Source organism: Gekko japonicus, unplaced genomic scaffold (genome assembly GCF_001447785.1).
Source record: "Gekko japonicus isolate JY-2015 unplaced genomic scaffold, Gekko_japonicus_V1.1 scaffold653, whole genome shotgun sequence".
NCBI lineage: Eukaryota > Metazoa > Chordata > Lepidosauria > Squamata > Gekkonidae > Gekko > Gekko japonicus.
This window is the reverse complement of record NW_015171524.1, coordinates 727,757-747,779: the sequence shown is the minus strand read 5'-3', so window position 1 is coordinate 747,779 and position 20,023 is coordinate 727,757. Positions and strand designations below refer to the sequence as shown.

General features: G+C 50.9%; 1 protein-coding gene across 1 annotated transcript in view; it reads left to right on the top strand.

The window, feature by feature from the left end:
- The window catches only part of TJP1 (tight junction protein 1), a 189,134-nt gene that overhangs the window by 113,936 nt on the left and 55,175 nt on the right, over window positions 1–20,023 (top strand). Inside the window, exons 6-9 of the mRNA XM_015419498.1 lie at window positions 914–1,017; window positions 3,644–3,812; window positions 4,766–4,910; window positions 19,546–19,688. Coding sequence (XP_015274984.1) covers window positions 914–1,017; window positions 3,644–3,812; window positions 4,766–4,910; window positions 19,546–19,688 — 561 coding nt within the window. The remainder of the gene's footprint in view (window positions 1–913; window positions 1,018–3,643; window positions 3,813–4,765; window positions 4,911–19,545; window positions 19,689–20,023) is intronic.

Sequence of the window (20,023 nt, the reverse complement as noted above, 5' to 3'; positions counted from 1 at the left end):
AGTAGCTTCTGGGTTCCCCATCGACTCAGAACTTACTTTACCACCCTGCCGGCAGAAAATGTATCACTCCCTGTCTAGTTAGTATATAACATTTCTACGACTTCAGCATGTTCATATTTCAAAATGCAGACGTCTTTTGTTTCCCACAAGCAAAACTGTGACTCTGCCCAGTGCCAGAGGGGGCAAGAGCTGCCAACTACCACACCTTAGCACGTGTATCTTAGGTTTGGTGCGATCCACTTTGGTGTAGCGGTTAGGAGCGCGGACTCCAATCTGGGAGAACCGGGCTTGATTCCCCACTCCTCCATATGCAGCTGCTGGTGTGACTTTGGGTCACTCACAAGTTCTCTCAGAGCTGTCCAAGCCCCACCTACTTCACAGGGTGTCTGTAGTGGGGAGGGGAGGAGAAAAGAAGATTGTAAGGCGCTCTGAGACTCCCAAGTGAAGGGCAGGGTATAAATCCCCTCTCCTCTCCTCTCTCTCCAAACTCTCTGGTAGAAGCCATTTTTACCATAGAGTTTTTGCCCAAATACTGGTGTGTCACCACGATGGCACAGTGTGATGACATAACTAACAGGGCACCCTGGAAGTGACCAGCGATGTAGCCCGGGCCTCCCTCCCAATCCAGGTAAGCCTCCACGTCCCCCGCCGGTTGCCAGGAGGAACGTCGCGATCCTCCTCTAGCCCTATATTGGGTAGAGGTGGAGGATCGATGTCAGACAGAGTCTTCCTTCTTCAGGCAGAGAAGCCCTGGATTCAAGCCACGTCTAAAACCTCGCACTTCGCTAGCATGTCTACGCTTTGTCGGAACAGAGGGGGAGCACAAAGTATTCTGGGAGCAAACAGTGAAGCGTTTCTCCCTTTTAACAACTCCAGTCTTTCATCTTTTCTTCCCCTTTTCCGTTTGAAACAGAATACGGTCTGCGCCTGGCCAGCCACATATTCGTGAAAGAAATATCCCAGGACAGTCTAGCGGCGAGAGACGGCAACATTCAGGAAGGTGACGTTGTCTTGAAGGTAACGTAGACGACCATTCCGTATGTCTGTTTTTGTTGTGGTTTTTGGCTCGGTGAAGGAGACACTCCAGCGACTTGTGTCTCGGTGGTGCGATCACTCGGGAGGGCCCGACCCCTTTCCCCTCCCCTACTCCGGATTCCCTAGCACGAAAGACTGCAAAGAGGATAAATGTAAGCTTCCTTTTTAGCAAAACGGCCCTCTTTGCTCAGTCAACGGCATTGCCCATGCCAGAGCACGGGCGCAAACACCCGCCACGTGCCAACAGAGCCCGGATTGCGTTGAGCAGACCTGCACAGCAGCTCCGCTCCGCCTAGCGGCCCCGACTGCCTTAAGACAACACTCCTTCTGACCGGAGTCAGAGCTAAATCACCGCGGCTGGCAGATATTAGTCCCTCGGGAGCAGCTCGGTGCCCATTCACTCGACATAATTCGTAATCCCGTTGATGTAATTAAGGCACTGGGGCAGGATCTCCCCTCTACAGTTACGGCCGTTCCTTCTGTGGATGTCTAAAGTTGTCAGCCAACAGAAGTGAGATTGCATTTATGCATCTCTGAACCAGTGGTGCGGTTTACCTCCGGGCCGCTCTCCACCACCGCCCTTCGCAGTGTTTGTGGGGTAATCAGGCTGCACCAACACCTTATTTGCCCGGATCAATGCCTCTCCCTCTTAACTCACTGTTATCCCACGCTCCTTTCTCGGATGTTGAGAGTCAGACTGGACGGTCTGGAACAGTGTTCCCTCTAAGCTGAGTGAGTGTGAGCTAGCTCACAGTTTTTCTAGCCTCCGTCTCTCACATTTTCGTCCTCGCTCAGGAAGGGAGGGCTCCAGAGCAAACTAATTCCTGCAGTAGCCAGATCGCTCGCTCACAGCTTAGAGGGAGCATTGGTCTGGAGGAAAGCAGCATCAAGTCGCATCGAGGGCGACCCTGTAGGGGTTTCAAGGCAAGAGATGCACAGGGGTGGTTTGCCACTGCCCGCCTCTGCGTAGTGACCCTGGGCTTCCTTGATGGTCTGCTTAGCTTCTGAGATCAAATTAGCCTGGGCCATCCAGGTCAGGGCAGACAAACAGAGGTGGTTGGCCACTGCCTGCCTCTTCATAGCAACCTGGACTTCCTTGGTGGCCTGGTCTCCCATCCAAGTACTAACCAGGGCTGACCCTGCTTAGCTTCCGAGACCTGACAAGACTGAGCTAGCCTGGCTCATCCAGATCAGGGAAGAGACAAAGAAAGGTGGTGTTGCCCTTGCCTGCCTCTGCATAGCAACCCCGGACTTCCCTGGTGGTCTCCCATCCAAGGACTAACCAGGGTTGGCCCTGCTTAGCTTCTGAGATCAGACCAGATCAGACTAGCCTGGGCCATCCGGGTCAGGGCAGACAAACAGAGGCAGAGGCAGACAAACAGAGGCTGCCTGCCTCTTCGTAGCAACCTGGGCTTCCTCGGTGGTCTCCCATCCAAGTACTACCCAGGGCCGACTCTGCTTAGCTTCTTGAGATCTGATGAGATCGGGCCAGCCGGGGCCGTCCCAGTCAGTCTTGATAGCCCTTATCAATACACTCTGTTTTGTTCTCCCCTTTCTGTATCTGAGACTCAGGGCTATTTTTGGGCGGGAACGCACAGGAACGGCGTTCCGGCTGGCTCCCGAGTTGGCCACGCCCAGCAGGAACTCATTAGCATAATAGGCCACACCCAACAGCAGGCACTCATTAGGATTGGCTACATTTGGGGTGTGTGGCCTAACATGCAAAGGAGTTCCTGCTACAAAAAAAGCCCTGGGTAAACAGAATAACAAGCAAAAGGTGGGTGTGGGTGGATGACCACACTTCTGGTAACATGGGGGTGTGTCCTAATGTGCTAATGAGCTGTGCTAACAGGGGTGTGGCCTAATATGCTAATGAGTTTCTGCTGTTGGGTGTGGCCTATTATGCTAATGAGTTCCTGCTGGGCTTTTTCTACAAAAATAGCCCTGATGAGTGTTACTGGGATCTTACCGTGGAAGAGCTGGGCTAGGCTGCTAGAAGTTGCAGTGGAGGGAGGTCGGGAGGTAGCAAAAGCCCCCCCCCCTTTTTTTTACAGGGACACTATCAATAGGCTCGGTTTCCATGATGTAGCACAGCGAGAAATCTCAGGCCAAAAATCTGGCACTTAAAGCCCCCTCCCTTTTTTCCGTCACTGTTTTAATTTGTTAAAAGTTGGTCAAGTCAGACCCAGCCTGATAAAGTGGGCCTGACGCTGGCACCGGAAAAGGAGGAATAAGCGAAAGAAGCCGTTCGTCTAATTGAGGCCATTAATTCTGGGAAATAAATTCCTGGATTCCCTTTCGCTTCGGCGAAGTTTTTCAGGGAGATTCGTTCTGCTGACCGCAGTGCCCTGCCTCTGCGCAGTTGGTGCCGCAGGATTTCTGCTCCTACCACTGCCGCGGCTCCCCCCCCCCAATCTCTGAAAATGTCACGACTCAAGCAACCAAAGGGGCTGTATCTGCTAGAACATTGATCGATAGGAAGAGGATAAGCGAGAGACCTCTTTCTCCTCTCCTCTCCTCTCCTGATTCGTCCGAGAGATGCCATTTTAAGACGGAACTGCCGACTTCCCCTTCGGTTCCTATCAGTAGTCCTTTTGCTCTGTTGCAGATAAACGGCACAGTCACGGAAAATATGTCATTGACAGATGCCAAGACCCTAATAGAAAGGTCAAAGGGCAAGCTGAAGATGGTGGTTCAAAGGGATGAGCGGGCGACTCTGTTGAATGTCCCAGATCTTTCTGATAGCGTTCACTCCGCCAATGCTTCAGAAAGAGATGGTGAGTATTGGGTGTGTGTTTTTTTGGTTGTTGTTCGCTCTTTCCCCTCGAGACGGATAAGCATAGTTACCTACCAGGGCAGCAAACGCTGAACTGTTAAAGGCAGTGTCTTGTAGCCTTGTGCTGCCAGGGCTCTTTTTGTAGCAGGAATTCCTTTGCATATTAGGCCACACACCCCTAATGTAGCCAATCCTCTAAGAGCTTACAGAGCTCTTCTTACAGGGGCTACTGTAAACTCTTGGAGGATTGGCTAAATTAGGGGTGTGTCGCTTAATATGCAAAGGAGTTCCTGCTACAGAAAGAGCCCTCTCAGCTGAGTCCAAATCCTTCCTCGAATGCAGCGATCCCCAACATGGCGCCTGGTGCCTGCCAAGAGTTTTTAGAAAGTGGGCCGGGCCGGGTGGGGCTTCTGTCTGGCAAGGGTTCTGATTGGCTGTGCGAGTGTTTAAAAGCATTGCTTTGGCGGCAGCCGCCAACCACGGCGCAAGGGCCTTCACTGTGCCTGCCATTTTGTGGCTGTGCCCACCAGGTTCTGCCAGAATCCCAAAGGTGCCCACAGGCTCAAAAATGTTGGTGACCGCTGCTCTACCGGAAGTGGCCCCTTCGTTTCCCTCAGAGCCCGGGGGAAGACTCCAAACTCAGCTGAGGGGAGTGGGTAGGGGATGCGTCAGATCGGGCCGGACGTGAGTGGATCAGAAAGGGGAGAGGGGGGGGAACGATTTCGAAAGGATAAACTGATCGTCAGGGTCCCGTCGAGGATTTCAGCGGTTTCCCTCACAAAAAGCACGAGCGGTGAGTTTTGAAGTGAAACTGTTGCGATCTTATTTGTAAAACGCTTTGTGGGAAGAATCCCCCTCCCCCCAGCTGTAGCCTGTCTCCATTTTGGGTAGGGTCACGCCATCCTTTTGATTATAACCATCTCATGGGGGGAAACCCCGGCTTTTATTTAACAGACATCTCAGAAATTCAGTCGCTGGCATCCGATCATTCCAACCGATCCCATGACAGGCCCCGCCGCAGTCGCTCGCGATCTCCTGACCAGCGGTCGGAGCCTTCAGACCATTCCAGGCATTCTCCACAGCAGCCCAGCAACGGCAGGTGATGGTCGCCTCGCGCGGTTCTAAAAATCGACTTCGGCAGACTGGCTTGGGGCGCGTTTGGGCGCATGGCACCGCAGCCGGAGGGCCTTGGTTGCATGACGCTGCGGCAACCTGAGAGGGCATGGCAAGCATTGACATTGGTGGCGTAGGGCGGGTTAGCTGTCTTCATTCCCTTGGACTTACTGTGCTTGGGTTAGGGACATAAGAAGAGCCCTGCTGGATCAGAGCAGTGAAGGTCCCTCCAGTCCAGCATCCTGTCTCGTGCAGTGGCCAGCCAGTTCCTCTGGAGGGCCAGCAACAGGGCAGAGAGGCCGAGGCCTTCATGAGAACATCAGAAGAGCCCTGCTGGATCAGACCAGTGAAGGTCCATCTAGTTCAGCATCCCGTCTCACACAGTGGCCAACCAGTTCCTCTGGAGGTCCAACAACACGGCATAGAGGCTGAGGCCTTCCCCTGATAAGAACATCAGAAGAGGCCTGTTGGATGAGACCAGTGGTCCATCTAGTCCAGCATCCTGTCTCACACAGGGGCCAACCAGTTCCTCTGGAGGTCCAACAACACAGCATAGAGGCTGAGGCCTTCCCCTGATAAGAACATGAGAAGATCCCTGCTGGATCAGAACAGTGGTTCATCTAGTCCAGCATCCTGTCTCACACAGTGACCAACCAGTTCCTCTGGAGTCCAACAACAGGGTATAGAGGCCAAGACCTTCTCTTGATGTTAACAACTTAAGAACATCAGAAGAGCCCTGTTGGATGAGACCAGTGAGGGTCCATCTAGTACATAAGAACATAAGTGAAGCCAATGTTGGATCAGGCCAGTGGCCCATGCAGTTCAACACTCTGTTACACAGTGGCCAAAAATACCAGGTGCCATAGGAGGTCCATCAGTGGGGCCAGGACAATAGAAGCCCTAGTGGCCGTCCAGTTGCTCTGGAGTCCAACAACAGGGCATAGGGGCCAAAGCCTTCTCCTGATGTTAGCAACTTAAGAACATCAGAAGAGCCCTGCTGGATCAGACCAGTGAGGGTCCACCTAGTCCAGCATCCCATCTCACACAGTGGCCACCCAGTTCCTCTGGAGCGCCAACAACAGGGCATAAAGGCTGAGGCCTTCCCCTGGTGTTGCCTCCTGGCTCTGGGATTCAGAGGGCCAGTGCCTCCAAATGTAGAAGTTCCCTTTAGTCACCTTGGCTAGTAGCCACTGATGCACCTCTCCTCCGTGAATCTGTCTGATCCCCTTTGAAAGCTGTTTATTCCTGTGGCCATCACTACATTTTCTGGCAGCGAATTGCACATTTTAATCACTCATTATGTGAAGAAGCATTTCCTTTTTTCCATCCTGAATCTGTTGCCCATCAGCTTCATTGGATGCCCTTGGGTTCTAGTACTTCGGCCAGGAAACATCTGTATGTGCTGTGCTTGTCCCCCCCCCCCAAAAAAAGTGGGTAGTAACTAGTGGTGTGCAAAAAAAAAATCGGCCCAATTCGGATTCGGGCGAATCGGGCGGAATCTGATTCGGCTAGCCAAATGACCTCCGTATGCCACTTTCGGCAATGCAAGCCGATAGGGGTAGCATTCGGCCAGCTGAATCAAATTCGGCTCAGTTATATCCTATGGGGTATGCAGTAAAGGGAGCCGGCTGCCCTGCAAGCTAGCTCCCCCTGCCTCCCCGGTCCACCTGCCGAGGCGGGTGAGCCAGGAAAGGCCTGGGACGAGACATGCCTCCCTGTGCCTTCCCTGGCTGGCGGCTGCTTTTTGGGCAGCCGCCGAAATGCCGCCAAACTTCAGTGGCAGCTTTCGGAGGCAGGCCAAATCAGATTAGAGAAATTGATTCAACCTCTGGCTGGCCGAAAGGGGGCCGGATGGGCTATTTTCGGGGGTGCATTCGGTTCGGACAAACTGAATGCACATCCCTAGTGGTATCCCCTTACTGAAGAGTTCAGATGTCCCAGAAAACATTGGATTGTCTGGAGATCTGTCAGCAGAAGGCCCTGATGATTATGGATTCTTCCGGTGTTCCTCTCCTTTAGTGGTCCTTTCTAATCCTGGGAAAATTGATTCCTGGGTTTGTAGGACCTCTGGGGTGGGGTGATAACTGTGCCCGTTATCAGTGGGATCTGTGCTGATCAAACAGAGGCTGGATGGCCATCAAACGGCAATGCTGATTCTGTGAACTGAGGCAGGTCATGAGACGGGAGGGCAGGAAGGGTTGCATCAGCGCTTAGTTTTCGGTGCCCTTCCTTACACACCCAAGGAAATGCCAATTGCCTCTTTGAGGTCAGGAAGCCATTTTTCTCCAGGCCAGTTTGGCTGGAGGTCCTGGAGGTTTTTGTCATCTTCTGGACATGGAACTGGGGTCACTGGGCATGTGGGGGGGGAGGTATTTGTGGGTTTCCTGCATTGGGCAGGGGGTTGGACTAGATGACCCTCGAGGTCCCTTCCAGCCCTATGATTCTATGATGGCGGAGGGAACAGAAGGGCAATTTTGCCAGTGTCTCCTTCCTGGACACAGCCCTTTCCTTTAAGCCTAGAAATCAGTTTTCCCCAAATCCGTTCGGGATTAAAAGAAGATAAGGACCTCATAAAGTTTCTGCGTTCTGATAAACTAATATTGTGTCTGGAAAAGATGTTACTTTCTATAAAGGACCAAGGGAGTTAAAGCATGGTTGATGCACTTGGAGCGCAGCAACGGATGTAGGACTTGTAACCCTAATCTTCGGAAACAGAGAGCTCTGAGAGTGCCACTTTATCGAGGTTCAGCACTTGGGGCAGATTTCGGCGCTTCGCACAGCATTGCATCAGGTCCTCTTAGTTTTGCCCGGAGGTGCTTGCTTTTTTGGCTATGTTTCGGTTTTTGCTTGTATCAGGCGCGGCTTACAAATAGTAGAATTTACTGGAGAGAGGAATGTGTGTTTTGTAAGAGCTCTTTCAGCTTGCCGACCGACTGCAGCCATGCCCGTTGGTGTCAGGATTAGTCCCCGTGAGGAGCTGCTAGTTAAAATAACGCTGTTCCGTTTCTTCCCGGTTGTCTGCAGCAGCCAAAATCCCTGCACTCGCCGCCGTGGCTTGCATTTTCGCATACTGCATGTCGCTGAAATTCTGAACCATAAACCGCTTGCGTGTGAATCATGTTTTGTGCTTCGTTCTCCCTTTAAGCAAGAAATGATGTTCCCCTGTGATTGCTGCTAGGATGTTGTTCATATATATAAAGGAAGGAATCAGATTAATTGTATGGAGTCCTGGTCCATCGGAGACTCGACCTTGTTCGAGCAACCCTTGAAAACTTTCCAAATCATTGCCGAAAGTCGCACTGTGTAGGTGAGGGATCCGATTTGGGAGTCTGAGCTGCTTGGTTGGATAAACATCGGTTAGAGCACGACCTCCGCTCGGCCGATGGGAACCCAGCAAAGAGCACTTCCGACCCTGTGGCTTTTTCAGACTGTATTGATGGCATCCTTTAAATCTATAGAACAAATTCAAATTTTGCTTTTGGCAGTTAACGCTAGCGGTTGTCACGTTTGTATTCTCGAGGGGAAACGCTCTTCTCCATTCAACGGTCCGTGTTCTGGGGCTGTAATTGTGCCGCGTTAATGGACCCGATTGCAGCTGATCGAATGCTATAATAAAAAAGAGGGCTCCATTAGCTTGAAATTCCAGAGTGTGTACACTCGGGCACAGGTGACATATTGCGCACGAAACCCAGCCAGATGTAACGTCTAAAAGATTCACTTCTGATTTCACCCTTTGGCCATCCTTTTCCTTAGGAGTAGAACTGTTCTGCCAGACTTTTTAGTGCTTGTCCATTGATTGATGGGCTCCCAGTCTGTGCGAGACCAGCACAAGATGTGGAACTATTCCTGAATATTAAGTTCAAAGAGGCCCATAGCTGCAGTGGGGCATCCTGGGGCTAGGCCCCCCCTGACTTACTGGCAAGGTCCCACGACTTCCCATCCAGCCCAGGGCCCCCAAGCGGTGGCAGGTGTGGGGAAGGAGAGGGGCATTCCTTTAATTCAATTAGCCAGTGCCCCCTAAGAAATTTAAACGCCCCCCTCAACTTAAAAAATCCTGGCTACGGGCCTGAGTTCAAATATTTTACCTGTGCCTTAACCTGGAGGTAGGCAATGGCAGGCCACCTTCATTTGTCTCTTGCCTTGACCTGGATAGCCCAGGTAGCCCGGTCTCATCAGATCTCAGGAGCTAAGCAAGGTCGGTCCTGGTTAGTACATGGATAGGAGACCACCAAGGAAGTCAGGGTTGCTACGCAGAGGCAGGCAGTGGCAAACCATCTTTATTTGTCTCTTGCCTTGCCTTGAATAGCCCAGGTTAGCCCAGACTCATCAGATGTCAGAAGCTAAGCAAGGTCGGCCCTGGTTAGAACTTGGCTGGGAGACCACCAAGGAAGTCAGGGTTGCTACGCAGAGGCAGGCAGTGGCAAGCCATCTTTATTTGTCTCTTGCCTTGCCTTGAATAGCCCAGGTTAGCCCAGACTCATCAGATGTCAGAAGCTAAGCAAGGTCGGCCCTGGTTAGAACTTGGCTGGGAGACCACCAAGGAAGTCAGGGTTGCTACGCAGAGGCAGGCAATGGCAAACCATCTGTAGTTGTCTCTTGCCTTGACTTGAATAGCCCAGGCAAGCCCAGTCTCATCAGATCTCAGAAGCTAAGCAGGGTCAGCCCCGGTTAGTCCTTGGATGGGAGACCAACCAAGGAAGTCCACGGTTGCTACGCAGAGGCAGGCAGTGGCAAACCACCTCTCTTTGTCTCTTGCCTTTGGGCTGCCATGAGTCGGCCGCAACTTGACCACCCTTTCCACCACCACCATTTCACCTATAAGCATATATATATGTTGAACTCTCTGGTTACTTTTAGGATGGGCTGTGGCTCAGTGACAAATCATCTGCTTGGCACGCAGAAGGTCTCAAGTTCAATCTTCGGCCTCTCCAGGGCAAAGAATTAGGTGATAGGTGATGGGAAAGACCTCCGCCTGAGACCCTAGAGAGCCGCTTGCCGTCCAGAGTAGACAATACTGACCTGGATGGACCAAGGGTCTGATTCAGTAGAAGGCGGTTTCATGTGCTCGTACTTGCAGGCGCATTCAGCTAAGAGGAGTCAGGCTTGATGTCCAAATGACAGTGGAATAATGAGGTATTTCTCCAGGGGGGAGCCGATCTCGGTCGTTTAGAGACCACTTGTGATTCCGGGAGATCTCCAGGCCCTGCTTGGAGGCTGGCAACCACGCCCCGTTCCCATTCGCTGCATGGTGAAGGATGCTAAAAGTGTCCAGGCAAGACAGAGCTCAGACGGCCACTCGCATTTTTATGACGTTGATTGCAGGCAACGGCCTGTGTCCACTTGACGGAAATGTGTGCCTTTGATTGACAGGGCGGAAATCGGGGGAGAAGCGAACTGCCGCGGATGAAGCGAACATGGCGCTGAGTTCACTTTATTTGTGACTGAAGGTTATTTTAAAATCCTGCAGTGTTAGGCATCCTTCTGAAGGGGGAAAAAAACACCACCCAGCCCCTGACAGAGCACAGATGTTAGATGTAAAAGCAGTCCTGGCGGAACACATAATCCAGCGAAATAACACCTTTGATGACTCATGGGAAACGCAGCTGTGATGTTTAGCAGCATTCCGTCACCTCCGAACGACTGACGCTTCCTGTATCTTCTGTATCAAACAGTGAAAATCGAATGCTTACTAGAAAGTTCAGATATTTGCAGGGCGGCATTTTCAATATTTGTGTTCCAGGCTCTCCTCCCCACCCCTTCAAAGCTTTGGCCGTTCTTTCTGCCTTGGGTTCCCTTGTGGGGCTCTCTGAACGGCTTTTTTGGGGTATTGCTTATAAACCGCTCTGTGGGTGGTGAAGTGCCTTCAAGTCTCAGTCAGTTATGGTGACCAGCGAGGGGCTTTCAAGGCAAGTGAGAAGCAGCGGTGGTTGGCCATTGCCTTCCCCTTCAGAGCCTTCCTTGGTGGTCTCCCATCCAAGTACAAGTCCTGCTTAGCATCCAACTTATGGCGACTCCAACGCCGCAAGAGAGAGACACAGGTGGGTTGCCCTTGCCTTCCTCCGCAGAGCCTTCCTTAGTGGTCTCCTTTCCAGGTACCAGTCTAAACTGCTTAGCTTCCAATTTATGGCAAACCCAACAATAGGTCTTTCAAGGCAAGTAAAAAGCAGAGGTGGTTTGCCCCTGCCTTCCTCTGCAGGGGTCTTCCTTGGTGGTCTCCTTTCCAAGTACCAACCCTGCTTAGCTTTCGAGATACGATGAGATCAGGCTGTACCGTGCCACCTTCCCTCCCGTAAGCCAGTGTACAGTGTGTTTTTGTAAGCCAGAGTCCACCATAATAACCGAAGTCCAAAAAGTCAGCATAAGAATCAGACCAGTGAGGGTCCCTCTAGTCCAGCATCGTGTCTCTCACAATTGCCAGCCAGTTCCTCTGGAGGGTCGACAACAGGGCAGAGAGGCCGAGGCCTTTCCCTGATGTTGCCTCCTGGCTCTGGGATTCAGAGATTGACTTCCTCTGAAAGTGGAGGTTCCCATTAGTCACCATGGCTTAGCTACTGATGGATCTCTCCTTTACGAATCTGTCTAACCCCCTTTTAAAGTTGTCTGTGCCTGTGGCCACCACTACATCTTCTGGCAGCAAATTCCACATTTTAATCACTCTCGGTGTAAAGTAGTATTTCCCTTTTTCTGACCCGAACCTACTGCCCATCAGCTTCACCGGATGCCCTTGAGTTCTAGTCTTTTGGGAGAGGGAGAAAAATGTCTGTGTCGGCTCTCTAGTTGTTGCTCTTCTCCTCCCAACCTACATGGCCACCCTCTGAAATGTGCCTCGATGGCGTTGGGCATTTGAGTCGGGGCTTCCTGCTGCCTCCCCCGCTTAGGGTGCCCACTTAGCCAGGCTGGGGTTGCCCATTCTCCTTGAACTTCGACAAATCCACAGTGAGCGCTAGCAGTCGGGAGGGCGTTCCAGTTAGCTGCTGAGATGCCAACCCGGTAGGGCGGCTTCGGGGACAGAATTCCGCAGCTGGCCTGCTTCGCGTTTGGGGTTCGGCTGCCGGCGACTTCACCTGACCTGTAAACTTTTTCCCGTGTCCTCTGTGGCAGAGCTGCAGCAGCTGTCGTCCAGGTGTCTACTGGCAAACGGTCCTCCGGCGGCACTCTGCCCGCAAAGGCCGGTTATGACAGTGACAGATTGAAAGGCGTGAAAGCCAGTGGACTGTGCAGTCCTGACTTACAAATGTCCCCCGGGTCCCGGTAAATAATGTCGTCAAATAATTACAAAAGGTAGAAAAAAACTGGAGAGGCTTTGGGAAGATGGAGTATGCTTTCAGACGGCAGAACTTTGCGCTTTAGGATTCCAAAGAAGTTGCTTTGCGTGCAGGGATCCCAGACTGAGTACACCTGAAGTGGCCTTCTACTGAACCAGGCCCTTGGTCCATCGGGGTCAGTATCGTCTACTCAGGCTGGCAGCCGCTCTCCAGGGTCTCAGGCACAGAGGTCTTTCATATCACCTCCTACCTGATCCTTTTAACTGGAGATGCCAGGGATTGAACCAGGGACCTTCTACATGCAAAGGAGATGCTCTGCCGCTGCGCCACGGCCCCTCTTTACAGCTCTTTACAGCCAGTTTGGTGTGGTGGTTAAGTGTGCAGACTCTAATCTGGGAGAACCAGGTTTGATTCCCCACTCCTCCACTTGCACCTGCTGATGTGACCTTGGGTCAGTCACAAGCTCTGGCACAGCTGTTCCTGAAAGAGCAGTTTGTGTCAGAGTTCTCTCAGCTTCTTCTTCTTCTTCTTCTTCTTCTTCTTCTTCTTCTTCTTCTTCTTCTTCTTCTTCTTCTTCTTCTTCTTCTTCTTCTTCTTCTTCTTCTTCTCCTCCTTCTTCTCCTCCTCCTCCTCTCCAGGGTCTCAGGCGGAGGTCTTACCCGTCACCTGCAGCCTGGTCCTTCTAACTGGAGATGCCAGGGATTGAACCTGGGACCTTCTGCATGCCAAGCAGATGCTCTGCCGCTGAGCCACAGCCCCTCTTTACAGCTCCCCAGGGTCTCAGGCAGAGGTCTTTCCCACCACCCACTACCTGACCCTTTTAACTGGAGACGCCAGGGATCGAACCTGAGACCTTCTTCATTGCAAGCGGAGAGGTTTCGCCACTTAGCCACAGCTCCTCAATCCCTGGCAGCTCCCATTAAAGGGTCTTCCAGAAAAAGTATTGGGGAACGGCATTTCTAAGTTGGGGAACCTCTCACAGACAGTACTGAACAGCCACCCGGCTAAATCCTAGAATAAGTAAATGGAAGTACAGCAAAGAAGGTTGTGCATATAACAACACAGTCAAAAACTGGAACACTGTACCCCAAAATACTGGACACTTGATTCAAAACATTCTTATCTTAACAGTGTCGTACTCTAAGTAACCATTCAGATCCATTCCAAAGACACCAATGGAAATAGTGCAGTACAGTTCAACAAATTCCTAACGGTTGACAGATGTCCACAAAACACAGTTGCCTCTATTATTCAAGCCGGTTGGAATAGACGGCTGTATACAGTCAAGAGAACGACGCAGAGCCTGGTACTCCATCACCGGAGGTGGCCTGACAAAGTCCTGAAAGGAAACGGACAGGAACCGGGGCGGTCCGTCGCCACACCTCTTAGCAACTGTGTTTTGTGGACATCTATCAACTGTTACTCCTCTTGGCTTAGTGGACATTTATCAGCTGTTAGGAATTTGTTGAACCGTACTGGACTATTTTCCTGCCAACCTAGCAGTTCGAAAGCAAGAAATTGCAAGTAGATAAATAGGTACCGCTTCGGTGGGAAGGTCACAGCGTTCCGTGCGCCTTGGTGTTTAGTCATGCCGGCCACATGACCACGGAAACGTCTTCGGACAGCGCTGGCTCTTCGGCTTTGAAACGGAGATGAGCACCGCAACCCTAGAGTCGGACTCGACTGGCTTTCGAGCAAGGGAACCTTTACCTTTATTGGACTATTTACATCGGTGTCTTTGGAATGGATCTGAATGGTTATTTTGAGTACTACACTGTTAAGATAAGAATGTTTTGAATCAAGTGTCAAGTATATTTGGGTACAGTGTTCCAGTTTTTGACTGTGCTGTTATATGCACAACCTGGCTAAATCCAGCAGCTTGTTTCTTTTCTCTGGTTACCGGCGGGATCCAGTGCTCCCTCTAAGCTGTGGAGTCTTGTGAGCAAAACTTCTACTTTGTGAGCGACTGGCATTAGACTTGTGAGCGAGCGATTTGGCTGCTGCGTCAGTTAGTTTGCTCTGGAGCCTTCCTTCCTGAGCAAAGACCAAAATGTGTGAGCCGGAGGCTAAAAAATTGTGAGCTAGCTCACACTAACTCCGCTTAGAGGGAACACTGGATGGGACTGGCACGCCTTTGGCAGATTTATAGAAGAGGGGATTTTGACAGGTGCAGGACAGGTGAGGAAGATTGATATTGGCCGAAATTTCCCTTTTCAACGTTTCGGTCCTGAGTTAGACGTCATTCCGCTTTTGAAGAGTTTGGTCAGGCCCCGCTTCCAACCCTGGTAGAGGTGGTGGGAAGCGCCTTCAAATTGCAGCTGACCTATGGTGACGCTGTGGGGTTTTCGAGGCAAGAGATGAACAGAGGTAGGTTGCCGCTGCCGGCCTCTGCATCGTGACCCTGGCATCCATTGGTGGTCTCCCATCCAAATACTGGGCAGAACTGACCCTCCTTCGCTTGCCGTTGCCTGCCTCTGCGTAGCAACCCTGGACTTCCTTGCTGGTCTCCCATCCAAGTACTAACCAGGGCTTGACCCCATTTTGCTTCTGAAAGCTGATGAGATCAGGCTAGCCTGAGCAGTCCACGTCAGGGCACATGAACAGAGGGGGTTTGCCGTTGCCCGCCTCTGCGTAGCAACCCTGGACTTCCTTGCTGGTCTCCCATCCAAGTACTAACCAAAGCTGACCCCCTTTTGCTTCTGAAAGCTGATTACATCGGGCTAGCCTGAGCAGTCCACATCGGGGCACATGAACAGAGGTGGCTTGCCGTTGCCCGCCTCTGCGTAGCAACCCTGGACTTCCTTGCTGGTCTCCCATCCAAGTACTAACCAAAGCTGACCCCCTTTTGCTTCTGAAAGCTGATGAGATTGGGCTAGCCTGATTAGTCCACGTCAGGGCACATGAACAGAGGTGACTTGCCGTTGCCCGCCTCTGCGTAGCAACCCTGGACTTCCTTGCTGATCTCCCATCCAAGTACTAACCAGGACTGACCCAGTTTTGCTTCTGAGATCTGATGAAATCGGGCTAGCCTGAGCAGTCCATGTCAGGGCACATGAACAGAGGTGGCTTGCCGTTGCCTGCCTCTGCGTAGCAACCCTGGACTTCCTTGCTGGTCTCCTATCCAAGTACTAACCAGGGCTGACCCCGTTTTGCTTCTGAAAGCTGATGAGATCGGGCTAGCCTGAGCAGTCCACGTCAGGGCACATGAACAGAGGTGGCTTGCCGTTGCCCGCCTCTGCGTAGAAACCCTGGACTTCCTTGCTGGTCTCCCATCCAAGTACTAACCAGGGCCGACCCCGTTTTGCTTCTGAAATCCTGGTCAGAGTACATTTTACCCTTCTTATCTGAATATGCTAAATATTTATGTACCTCCCCTCAACCATTGTTTTTACTATACTCAAGAACCCGTCAAAAATATATATCACTGTTGGTCAAAAAAAACCATTTTGTCCTTGAAGGCTTTTAACGGTGAGGGGGGTTCAGTCTTTTAAAGCCGTTATTACAACCTGCTTATAGCACCAGGACCAACCCCGTTTTGCTTCTGAAATCTGATGAGATCGGGCTGGCCTGAGCAGTCCACATCAGGGCCCATGAACAGAGGTGGTTTGCCATTGCCCGCCTCTGCGTAGCAACCCTGGACCTCCTTTGGTGGTCTCCCATCCAACTCCCAACCAGGACCAACCCCATTTTGCTTCTGAAATCCTGTACTTATCTGAAAATGCTAAATATTTCTGTACCTCCCCTCAACTATTGTTTTTACTATAGTGTACTCCCTCAAGAACCCGTCAAAAATATATATCGCTGTTGGTCATTTTGTCCCTGAAGGCTTTTAACGGTGAGGGGGGTTCAGTCTTTTAAAGCCGTTATTACAACCTGCTTCTAGCCTGAGGACTGTTTTATCGCATATCCTTTTGGAAGGCTTTTGTGGCTTACTCCATTATTGGTCCTTCTTTCCTTCATTTTTACTACTGCTTTTTTACTTTGGGATCTTTCTTCAACAAGTCCCTGGAGACCCAGCATGGAAAATTTCTGAAGCGTTTTGTGTGCATTTGAGCAAAAACCCGGTCATCTGACGCTCGCAACCTAAATGGATCACATCTGCTCTTTGCCTTTCCTGTCTCCATCTCTGCCTGGTGTGCATACCAGGCAGTGGGGAAGAGGAAACTCCACCTGTAGCAGATATACCAGGCTGCTTCTGGACAGCCCTGCCAAGACTAAGCCCGGGGTGCCCCCTGGCTGCAGGAAATGGGTATGCCATGAATAGAATGCCTGTTTTCAACATAGATTCAGGTGGGGTCGGCCGTGTCGGTCTGAAGCAGCGGAACAAAGTTTGGAGTCCAGTGGCCCCTTTAAGACCAACAGAGTTTAATTCTGGGTAGCTTATACCCAAAATCCTTCTTGGTCTCTTTATCGGTCTCTTTATTCTGGGTATTCTTGGTCTCTTTATTCTCAGTACGAAGTTTGAGTCCAGTGGCACCTTCAAGATCAGCACAGTTTTATTCTGGGTAGCTTACACCCAAAATTCCTCTTGGTCTCTTTATTGGTCTCTCTATTATGGGTATTCTTGGTCTCTTTATTCTGAGTACGAAGTTTGGAGTCCAGTGGCACCTTTAAGACCAGCAAAGTTTTATTCTGGGTAGCTTATACCCTGAATTCTTCTTGGTCTCTTTATTCTGTGTCTAAAGTTTGAGTCCATTGGACCTGTAAGACCAGCAGAGTTTTATTCTGGGTAGAATGGGTAGAAGCCGCTCTGAGACTTCTTTGGGTAGTGAAGGGCGGGGTATAAATCCAATCTCTTCTTTTTCTTGCAGGTGCCACTGGGCTCCAACTTTTTTCTGTTTTCTGCATGTTTAGTAGTAATACAGAAGCGGTGTTCCCTCTAAGATGAATTAGTGTGAGCTAGCTCATCGTGTTTTAGCCTCCAGCTCACACTTTTTTGTCTTAGCTCAGGGAGGATGGCTCCAGAGCAAACTATCCAAATCACTCGCTCACAACTTTAATGCCAGCAGCTCACAAAGTAGAATTTTGCTCACAAGACTCCACAGCTTAGAGGGAACATTGCGCATAAGGGAGAATCATTATACAAAATTGTCAAGAGCTATATTTAGTCTCTTTTATGTGCTGTTGAGTATAACAGAGCTAGATTCGAGTCCAGTAGCATCTTAGAGACCAAGAAGAAGAAGAAGAAGAGAAGAGATTGGATTTATACCCCTCCCTTCACTACCCAAAGGTGTCTCAGAGCAGCTTACAAACTCCTTTCCCCCATCCCCTGGAGGTAGGTGGGGCTGAGAGAGCTCTGACAGAAACTGCTCTTTCCCAAGAACAGCTGTGCCAGAACTACAGCTTGCCCAAGTTCATCCAGCAGCTGCAAGTGGAGGAGTGGGGAATCAAACCCGGTTCTCCCAGATCAGAGTCCGCACACTTAACCACTACACCAAACTGACCAAGAAGAATTTGAAGTATACGCTTTCAAGAGTCACATGTAGGGGCCGTGGCTCAGTGGTAGAGCATCTGCTTGGCCTGCAGAAGGTCCCAGGTTCAATCCCCGGCATCTCTAGCTGAAAGGATCAGGTGGTAGGCGCTGTGAAGGACCTCAGCCTGAGACCTTGGAGAGCCGCTTCCAGTCTGAGTAGACAAGACTGACCTTGATGCACCGGGTGTGATTCAGTATAAGTCATCTTCGTGTGTTCACGCAAAGCTCATAGTGGCCCAGTTTCGTGGCAGCTGCACTGGCTACCAATTAGTTTCCGGATCCATTTCAAGGCTTTGCTGTTAGTTTTTATTTGTTTCTAATCTGGGACTCTAATCTGGGAGAACCGGGTTTGATTCCCCACTCTTCCAGTTGCACCTGGCTGGATGACCTTGGGCAAGACACAGTTCCGATAAGAGCTGTTCTTGAAAAAAGAGCAGTTTCTGTCAAGAGCTCTCTCAGCCCCGTCTACCTCACAGGGTGTCTGTTGTGGGGAGGGGAAGGGAAAGGCGTTTGTAAGCCGCTCTGAGACACCTTTGGGTAGTGAAGGGCGGGGTATAAATCCAATCTCTTCCCTTCTTCTTCTTCTATGACTTGGGACCGTCATACCCACGGGACCGCCTCTCCCCGCACCCTCTTTGGTCATCTTCTCAGGGCCCCTTGCAGGAGCCTGGCTCCAGGAAGGTTTGCTTAGCTTTTACGGTGGGAAGGGCTTCCTCGGTGGTGGCCCCTACCCTGTGGAATGCACTCTCCGGTGACACCCACGCCCTGCGGGGCTTGCTTAATTTCCCCAGGGCTTGTAAGGCCAAACTGTTCAGGTTGGCTTTGGGAGGTTAACCAGATGCTCTGGGCTGGTTTGATAGTCGTGTGGCGCTGAGTCATATATTTTAAGAATTTTATATGTATTATTTGCTTTTGTTGATTTATAACTTATTTGCGATGACGTTGTTGTAAGTGTGGTAAGTCCCCGCGAGACACCCTTGGGTGACCAGTGACTAAAAAAATCTAATAAATTAAACGCTCCTTTCATCAGATATGAAGTGTTGAGTCTCAAAGGCTTATACCTCAAAAATCTTGTCTGTCTCTAAGGTTATATTGGATTCGAATCTAGCTCTTCTGGTGCAGACCAACACAGTTACCCTCTACAACAGTCTTGATTATATCACTGGCTTATATTAGCAGTACTTGAGAGGGATGAGTAGTAATAAGGATTTACGTTTGTTCTCTCGGTTAAGAAAGAGCAACTGTTCCTATGTCACCCAGGGAGTCAGGATTCGAACCCCAGTCCCAGTCAAACCCTGCCCAGGTTTCACATACCTTGCAAGGTGGATGGGACCTGGGTTTACAGGGAGATGGTTGCATCTCTTTCAGCTCTGTCCTGTGCTATTTTCCCCTTAATTAGATTTTCATAGGTCTGCGTTTTGTGTTTGGAAAAGTTTATAAGGTCAGGGGCAAAGAAGGCATCCCTTTGTGAGGTCCTTTGCTTGGCGCAAGCGGCTGAAACACTTCAGCCGTTGGGGGGGGGCGTGGCGGAGTTGATGGCGTCAAACATCCTGTGCCGAACCAGCTTCCGGGACCCACAGGAAAAGTTTTGGGAGTTGGCTCTCCCTCGAGTAGCCCTTCCAGACGAAGAGATTCCACTTGGAGCAATTTGCGTCTCCAGCGTCCTCTCGTGCGTTAGTCCTTCAGGGTGACTGGCCCGGGACTTCTCTCCCAAGCCAACATCCAAATTTTTTTAGCATTAAAAAACGCTCCCGTGTGTCATGCCTTTTGTGCCAGAAACGCTATTTTGATTGCAGATATTTCAGCTAGAATTATTGCTGCAACTCTAAATGCGGTTTTTGTGCGTGTTTTTTTTTTTTCCTCCTTTCCTTTTTGGGTTTCAGTCTCCGGAGCAGAGACGACGAGAGAATAGCAAAGCCGGGGGCGGTCTCTACGCCCGTGAAGAACGTGGAGGACCTCCCCCTTTCGAAATCTGTGGAAGAATCCGTCGTGGAAAGGAACGAGAAACAAACCCCGCCGCTTCCAGGTCAGCGACGTACGGGGAATATTCCTCACCGGATGGTGGTGGGATGGGTCAGTAGAATAAGCTAAAGACATAAGCTAAAGATCGGGGGGGGGGCCCTGGAGACCAAACCCAACGAGGAAAGGCTGATGAGGGACTTGGGAATGTTCAGTCTAGAGAAGAGGAGGCTGAGGGGGGACAGGACCAATGCTCCCTCTAAGCTGTGGAGTCCTGTGAGCAAAAATCCTACGTTGTGAGCTGCCGGCATTAAAGTTGTGAGCCAGCGATTTGGCCGCTGCATCAATTAGTTTGCTCTGGAGCCCTCCTCCCTGAGCGAAGACAAAAATGTGTGAGCCGGA